This window comes from Ostrinia furnacalis, unplaced genomic scaffold (assembly GCF_004193835.3).
Source record: "Ostrinia furnacalis isolate ACB-3 unplaced genomic scaffold, ASM419383v2 OfSCF6157, whole genome shotgun sequence".
Classification (NCBI taxonomy): Eukaryota; Metazoa; Arthropoda; class Insecta; order Lepidoptera; family Crambidae; genus Ostrinia; species Ostrinia furnacalis.
In genome coordinates this window covers 70,941-80,132 of record NW_021136396.1, presented here as the reverse complement: position 1 = coordinate 80,132, position 9,192 = coordinate 70,941, and the positions used below count along the sequence as shown (strand labels likewise).

The 9,192-nt window shown below is 37.9% G+C and overlaps 1 protein-coding gene across 1 annotated transcript; it reads left to right on the top strand.

Moving 5' to 3' along the window:
- Positions 1 to 947: 947 nt before the first annotated feature.
- Synj (synaptojanin) lies at positions 948 to 5,019 on the top strand. Its single transcript, XM_028317325.1, has one exon. It carries the CDS (start codon positions 1,080 to 1,082, stop codon positions 4,371 to 4,373), a length of 3,294 nt encoding a protein of 1,097 aa, XP_028173126.1. The 5' UTR covers positions 948 to 1,079; the 3' UTR covers positions 4,374 to 5,019.
- The last annotated feature ends 4,173 nt before the right edge of the window (positions 5,020 to 9,192 follow it).

The window sequence follows — 9,192 nt, the reverse complement described above, 5'->3', positions numbered from 1 at the left end:
AAAAGTTACAAAGTTGTTGAACATTGTTTTAAAATGACATTTCCATACTAAACGTCACTTTAAAACATTGTTTATTAATGTATCTCATGTTATTTTATATTTAATTAAGTTATAATTACCTATTACCAGGCCTGTTCATCTCCGCGAGTTTACATCGAAAACAAAACACGCACGATGGCCCACCTATAGGATACTATTCGACAAGGCCTCACATACGAGCGAACATTGACTCACGCACGCGTATTCTTGTGTATGATGGAAGAAAATAAAGAAAATGGTGTACTAAATAATGTGCAGTATTTAACTGCCTAAATAATAATAAAAACACAGAATGTACTTTTTTAAGTTGCCTCAATACACTGAGAGGTAAATAAGTAGTTAATGTTATGTTATTCATGATAATTCATGCTAAATTAATCATGTATTTCCTCCGCCATTTTCCGCAGTTTGGCACCTCACGTCACATCATTTTACCGAAGTCAGCCCTATAGCTTCGGCGCAGTGCCGATCACTGACGTTTGTCAACAAAATGGTGCTCGACTCTTGAGACAAGCTAAATTACACCATATTGTTGATGACATTGAGCATACATTTTTTGAATACCTTCGCGAAGAAAAACTTCTGTACGTAGTAGGTACTTATTATTATTCTGTGCTATTACTAAATTAATAATTATGTTTATTATTGTTCATAATATTTTAAACACATGTAGAAATAAAAGAAGACACTATAAATATGATTTTTCACTTTATAACCATACCCTTTGTCTGATTGCTATTGTTGTTTGCGTGATAACATTGACAAATGTAGCAATAGGTCGATATCGTCTCCTTTTAAGTTTAGTGCTCGAAGTATTAAGGATTATTTTTGGCACATGGCTTAATATTTCATTTCCATATCCATGACAAGAAGACAGTGCTGAAATTAAAAAATCAATTGACATTTGATCGTTTTTGTGTGGTGGTCGATTATTTTTCCTGAAAATTAATCTTTCGATAAAATTAGGGGGGGCGGATGGATAGATAATCGCAATTATCAATAACTATTGATTCGATGCTAAATTTACGTTAGCAATAGCCATGGCTATGTCAAAAGGTTTTAAAGTGCTGGAAAAGTCTTCGCCCCCGAATCCGTACAGTGTAATTTTACAACACCGAAATAAAGACTCAGCGCTACTCTTCGAGTCTCAGGCAGTGGTTTCTCTGTCCTCTCAAGAAACAGACACATTAAAGAAGCAATATCATAAAATCGCTGACGCCTACGGCTGCCTGGGCGTTCTCCAACTCAACTCGGGTGAAAGCTGCCTCTTGTATCTCGTTCTCGTCACGGGCTGCTGCTCCGTCGGTAAGGTCGGCGATGTCGAAGTGTTTAAAATAACCCAAACTCAATTTTTACCGCTATTCTACCAATCGCAGAATGAGGATAAAGTTTCTGAAGTAAGAAAGCTTCTCAACTCTGGTACTTTTTATTTTTCATGGAATACTGGTAAAAATAATGACAATCTATTTGATCTCACGCTATGTGCTCAAAGAAAAAGTAAGGGTGCAAACCCTGACAACAGATTCTTTTGGAACAGAACCTTATTTATACATTTGATAAGATTTGGAATTGATTGTGATGACTGGCTCACCAGAGCCATGTGTGGCTCGGTGGAAATACGCACTATCTATGTTGGCCACCGCCAAGCCAGGGCTGCTTTAGTGTCCCGGTTGAGCTGTGAAAGGGCAGGGACTAGATTCAATGTGAGAGGATGTAATGATGATGGTAATGTAGCTAATTTTGTTGAAACTGAGCAAGCCATTTATATTGATGACTCTGTGGCTTCCTACATTCAAACCAGAGGTTCAGTACCATTGTTTTGGGAGCAACCTGGAGTTCAGGTGGGGTCACACAAGGTGAAAATGTCAAGAGGGTATGATGCTTCCACTAGTGCCTGTGATAGACATTTCACTCAATTGAAGCGAAATTATGGATCTGTATTTGTAGTTAATCTCCTTGGATCAAGTCTGATTGGTGGCAGCGAAGGAGAAGCCACACTTAGTAATGCATTTCAGAAACATCTCAATGAATCCAGTCATTCTGATGTAGTCCAGCTCATATTTGACTATCACCAGGAAGTAAGAGCTGGCTCAATAGAAACTGCCTTGGCCAAATTTAAAAAAATAATTGAAAAACACTATGATGACATAAGCATCTTCAGTGCCAAAGGTGAGGATATTTACAACATCCAAAAGGGTGTGATCAGGACAAATTGTTTAGATTGCTTAGACAGAACAAATTCTATACAAACTTTCATTGGTTTGGAAATGCTGGCAATCCAATTAATGTTGCTGCAGTGCATTGATAAAAAGCAAAATGTAAATAGATTTGAAGAAGTGTTCAAGCAAATGTGGGTAAATAATGGCAATGAAATTTCAAAAATCTATGCAGGGACTGGTGCTATACAGGGAGGATCTAAGCTGATTGATGGTGCAAGGTCTGCAGCCCGCACTATACAGAATAATTTGCTGGACAACTCCAAACAAGAAGCTATTGACATATTATTGCTAGGTTCTACATTAAACTCGGAACTAGCAGACCGAACCAGAATTTTACTGCCATCCAATATTTTGCATACATCAACCCCAGTCCTAAGAGAAATGTGTCGAAGAGCTAATGAATTTACCCAACCAACGAGCATACGCATCACTATTGGTACCTATAATGTCAATGGTGGTAAACATTTCAGAAGTCTTGCATACAAAGATGTATCTCTTGCAGATTGGTTATTGGATTGTCCTAATTCATCTTTGGTGAATACTGTAAACCTAAAAGAACACCCATCTGATATATTTGCTATAGGTTTTGAAGAGATAGTGGATCTGAATGCCAGTAACATAATGGCAGCTAGTTCAGACAATGCCAAAGCATGGAGTGAGGAGCTGGAGAAGGTTCTATGTAGAGATGCTCCTTACACTTTGCTGTCATGTCATCAGTTGGTTGGTGTGTGTTTATTTCTATTTGTGAGAAAAGATTTAGTTCCTCACATTAGAGATGTTGCCCTGGACTCGGTTAAAACTGGCTTAGGAGGTGCCACGGGAAACAAGGGTGCGGTAGGAATCCGTATGGTAATTTATGGAACTTCCCTGTGCTTTGTTTGCGCCCACTTTGCTGCTGGACAGTCTCAAGTTACTGAACGCAATGCAGACTACACTGAAATCACGCGAAAAATCGCTTTTCCTATGGGAAGGTCACTGTATTCTCACGATTACGTATTTTGGTGCGGCGATTTTAACTACAGAATTGATCTTGACAAAGATGAAGTACGTTCGTTAGTATCGCAGAACAATATGCACAGGTTGCTTGAACAAGATCAACTTATTCAACAAAAATCGCAAGGCTTGGTTTTCAAAAATTGTTTTGAAGGAGATATTACTTTCCCACCGACTTATAAATACGATCTTTTTAGCGATGATTACGATACCAGCGAAAAATGTCGGGCACCCGCTTGGACTGACAGAGTTCTATGGAGAAGCAGAAAACACACCATTGACCCTGAAACGACATCAGAACTCGCTGCTGGAAAATTGCTTCACTATGGTCGCGCCGAACTGAAACAAAGTGACCATCGTCCAGTTATTGCAATTTTAGAAGTGGAGGTTCTTCAAGTCAGTTACACCAAATGTATGGAAGTATTTTATGAAGTAGTAAAAGACCTCGGTCCTCCCGACGCAAGCATTATCGTGCAACCCATCGAGGAAATCGATAGCGACGAGTCAGTGTTTGACGATAACGTGATGGCAGCTGTGCTGCAGGAATTGGCCACAATCGGCGAAGTCACTCTAGTGCGTTTCATAGATGAGCAGTCTCTGAGCATCACATTTAGAGATGGACAGAACGCATTGGCCGCAGCGCAAAAGGGTCAAATATCAGCCTGCTCTATCCCATTGAGCATAACATTGAAGTGTCCCGATTGGGTCGACATAGTTCGATCTGAAATAAATCTATGCACGAATAATACGGTTCCGCTAGTCGGCGAGGCTCAGGTAGAGCGGCCGCTGCGTTCCGCCCCGCCGACGCCGCGCAGACAGCAGCCCAGCAGGCCCCCAGCGCCGTCGCCGACGCCCTTGGTTCCGTCGCGAGCGCAGCAGGTCCCTGTGAGTCCGGCGCGCCCGCCGCCTCCTCGGCCCGCGCCTGTCACGCCAGACTCCAACAAGATAATCGCTCCGAGCCCTGTGACGTCGCCGCAGGCGGACAGCGTGCCGCCGCCGTCGTGCGCGCCGCCGCCGCCGCCGCCGAGCAGCACCCCGCCGCCCGCCGGCCCGCCGCCGCCGGTTCCTGCCAGACACGGTGCGCCGCCACCCTTACCTGCGCGCCCAAGACCAGTTACATAAATTTAATAGCATTTATACATTTATAACCTTAATATGCGTAATTAGATATTTATGCAGTTAGATTAGTATTAAACACACCTAACCAAATATAGGTACTTATCCCGACTTCTGAGATGTTATGAAATGCCTTCATACCTAATTTGTATTAGAAGAATACTCGTATTTTTCATGGTCCTCTCTTTTTGTGCTATTTTTATGAAACTAGAGTGCTGATGCTGAATGCAATGGTTACTTATGTTTTAGAATTTAGACTGTTGTTGCATATTTGAAAATATTTCACAATTTACTCAGGACGAAATACGACGAATTTTTGAAACAATTTATTACTGTAAATGACTGAAAATTATCAGCTCTGATCTGATCACCATGTTGGGCGCCAATATCTTCCTCGACTCTAGTCGATTCAGAATTTCAGACAAATTTTGTTATTATACTTTTTTATGAGGCCTGAAATAACAGTAATAAATACAGCTAATTTAGATTACAATGTAAGCACTGTTTAAAATTGACTAGTTTTTTAGAACTCCTAGGTTTCCATGTTAATTTTATAAGTAAAAGTATTTTTCTTATTTATTATTATTATCATGGCATTCATGGCTAATATTTAATTTTGTAAGTGATAATGCATCGAAAAGATCTGTTGTTAAANCTTAATCTAAACACTGGATGGACTAGAAAATACTACACTATTTGCAATTCACTAAGTGTTATGCCAATTAGATAATTATCTATCTTCCTATGTTAAATTTTTATTATTAATGGCTGTGCTACGCATTTTGATTGGATAAATACTACACAATGTAGTTCTTAGAAGAAATAATATTTTAGTTCACTCACAATACTGTATGGATGCTACTTCAAGAGAGTTCAGCAGGAGAAATCCGAACAAATGAATTTTGTCCAATTTCTATTACAGGTTATTAATTTTATCGCTGTTGTTTTTGATAATATAATTATTGAAAATACACTTAATATTTTAAGGGTAGAAAGTTCCATTTTTACTTCAAATGTTTTATAAATTTCTTTTACAACTTTAGTTTTAATATCTTGTTTCATGATAAATTATATTTTTTTATATTTATTAAATCCTACATTTATTTAAGTTCTACTTTGTATCATTGTATGTGTTAAATAGTACCTGATACTGTCAATAATTCAGTTACAAAATATTGAATAGGTAGTTAAATTATATGGCTTTGGAACAAAAATAATATTATAGGTACCTAAAATAGAAAGATTTAACTATGATTGTGTAAAAAAATTGTGCAATGTGCATTGCCTATTATTTAGGTACATTAATCATATCGAGGTAGTACCTAGTACCCTAGATTTAAAAAAGCACTGGGGTGACATTAAGCGAGATGTACTATGTGTAATCATTGATCATTGTATGACTGTTATTTGCTATTGTAGTTGCTTTGAATAGTGCATATAAATGTGGTTATTCCAGTTTATTGATACAGTTGTCAGTTTGGCCAGTGTTCTATGTTAAACATGAAATATAGAGAAATGTTTAATTGATTACATTACGTTTTATTTACCTAGCTACCTATTCTACCTTCCTAAGGCCCGGTTTCCACCAAGGCGGAACAGAGCGGAGAAGTGTTTTGAATCACCAATTAGATTTCATTATTTCCACTTCTCCAATAGCCTCCTTCGCGCCGCTGTCGAATTCTATGGTATTCCGCCTGGTGGAAACCGGGCCAAATTCTAGTCAGGTTCATTCCGTCCGGTTTGAAAAGAACGGAAAAATTTGATCTCACCAGTTGGCGCCACTATAGCGAGTGACACAGGACTACAGTGGCGCTACCACTAGTAGTAGGGAATTTAGTGCAAGAACCCCTCCACTTTGGTATAGAAGGCTCATTTTTGCACCAGTTGTTCTTTGGGTGCTCCTGAGTAGATTTCCGTCGGTAGACATCGGGAGCCCCCCCTGTGGTAGCAGGGGGAGGGGGGGCAAGTTTCCTTCTGCCGCGCTTCACTTTAAGACCCATATCTTCAAAACTATGGGCATTAGGGCAAATTTTTTTTCACCTACTTTTTTCAAAAAAAGTACCATACAATGGTATATATTTATAATCCTGATAAATGTAGCTTTCAGGACATATTTTTTTTTATTAGATTATCTCCAGTGGTTTGAAAGTAAACGACGTTTATTTAAAAAAATACTTTTTGGTTTTTGTGAATTTTACTCCATATTTCTATTATTTTGTATGAAAAGGCAAAAAGTTTGTTATAGAAATGAATTCGCCATCCTTTAATTATCCGAAAATGACACAACACTTGCCCTAATACCCATAGTTTTGAAGATATGGGCCTTAAAGTGAAGCGCGGCAGAAGGAAACTTGCCCCCCCTCCCCCTGCTACCACAGGGGGGGCTCCCGATGTCTACCGACGGAAATCCACTCAGGAGCACCCAAAGAACAACTGGTGCAAAAATGAGCCTTCTATACCAAAGTGAAGGGGTCTCCATACAAATCATTGCACTAAATTCCCTACTATAGTGAGTACATAAATATTACGAGTCCTATCGCTTCAGCGCTCACCAGTTGCCGCCACAGCCGCCACTGTCTAGCCATTAGTAAATTACAGTGAGGACCAATCTATATAGTTAAAATTATGCCAACCGAATTAAGAATCTCGTTTTGTTAAAGTCGGTTAAAAATTAAGAGCTTTCTATAATAATATGGTGAAAAACATTGCAGGAGGCATTAATAGTGTCCGACCGAAACAAGTTTTACGACCGAAACCGAAACCGAAAACGAATTTCGGCAACGGTGTCTATTTCGGCCGAAACCGAAACCGAAACCGAAACTTCCTTACAAAAGAAAAATAAAGAAAACGTTGTTATAATCAGTCAGTCTTTATTGTTTTCTCTTTAAATTGCATTAAAATTGAACTTATAAAGTTCCTTTTTAACCGACTTCAAAAAAGGAGGAGGTTATAATATGTTCGACTGTATGTATTTTTTTTTCTATGTATGTTCACCGATTACTCCGTTAATTGTGGACCGATTTTCAAAATTCTTTTTTTGTTCGATAGGGTACACTTCTGAGGTGGTCCCATTGTCACCAAGTTAGGATCTGATGATGGGATCCTAGGGAAATCGAGGGCAACCCTCAAATTTTATAAATTTAAACTTTTTCTTAAGTTATTCAAGTATTTGCTCCTGGAAATCATCATCTCATATTGATGAGCTGATGATAGAAGGTAAAACTCCTTAATGCTTAGGAGTTGGAAGATAGATAAGTATAGTTTCTAAAGTTATTCAAGTGTTTACATCAGATATTCATCATCTCATCATGATGAACTGGTCATGGTAGGTACAACTCCTTAATGCTTAGGAGTTGGAAGATAATTCTTTAAATATTATAGTTACAAATAGACCAACAGTTGTATTCTTTCGTGTTTTTAAGGTGGGCTGACGGTTTAAGGTATTTTTAGGTTTCCTATATGGTAACCTGTATTTTGTAGGGAATATTATTTTACAGTAGACATGAAGAATATGGTCTCAATGTACTGCCTACCTTCAGTGGTAAAATCAAGGTAATAATTAGTTAACTAAAAAGCAAGATATAAGTAAAATTTTATAAAAAAAAAAAAAAACCTACACTAAAAAGTTGAAAAATAGTTACTAATTACCTACTTACAATATTAGGACGAATTAAAATTTATGTAGGTATACCATGATTGATACTTTTGGAGTCGGTGCAGGCAAACTTTACATGTTTCATAATCTTGGCACCGACTCCAGAAGTATCACTCATGGTATACCTACATAAATATTAATTCGTCCTAATAAATAAGTAGGTAATTAGTAATTATTTTTCAACTTTTTAGTGTAGGTTTTTTGGAGTCGGTTTTATTTTTTTACTCTCAAAGGTATCAAATTATGTATTAAAAAAGAAAATAAGGATTTATAGTCTAGATTTTTTTTAATAAAGCCGCAATATTCAGGACATCTACATAACCCGTCCCATGGTCGGGCATGGTCGGGTCTTTTACCTTAATAATTTCTCAAAACAAAATTGGTACTAGGTAGTACGTAAGTTAGTATCTACTGTACTTGCCACTTGGATACCTTGGTGATAAATACTAAAATGAACTTTGAAACTCTGAATCCATAATATTATCATCATGAAATGCACTATAGTCATTACTATAAAACTTACCAAATTCAAAATAAATCACTCGAAAACTCGCCACCACAACAAAACAAAACTAACAGCAAACAAACAAGCGAGCGAATCACGACATTGGCTTGGCTCTGATCGGATTCATTCACTAATTCAACGCGCCGAACATGACCAATAACAGCGCGGAAACTCCCGAATGCACATTCGGTTTCGGTCGTAGTTTCGGCAAGTTTGCCGCCGAAAACGAAACTAAACCGAAACTCGTGTTTTTACCGAAACTCAACCGAAAACGAAACCGAAACCGAACATTCGGTCGGACACTAGGCATTAATGAACTTAAGTCTAGATCAGGGATGGCGAACCAATGGCACACGTCACAATATTTATAGGGCACGNTTAATTTATTTAAACCAGATTACCTATATAATCTTTATTCGTTAATTTATGAAAATATCAATTAATTAGGACGTAATCCTGAATCCTGATACATAAAGTTAGCCTATTAATTTAACACAGGTACGACTGTACTCAGTGTTGCACTATCAAATGCAATTGACGCGCCTCTATGCCAGGGTTTTTATGTTCCTGGTCAGGCTATAAACAAAAATACATTCATAACGTAACTTAATTTTAAAGTAAATCTAAAAAAAACACGGATAGGTAAATAATAGGTACATCTACAA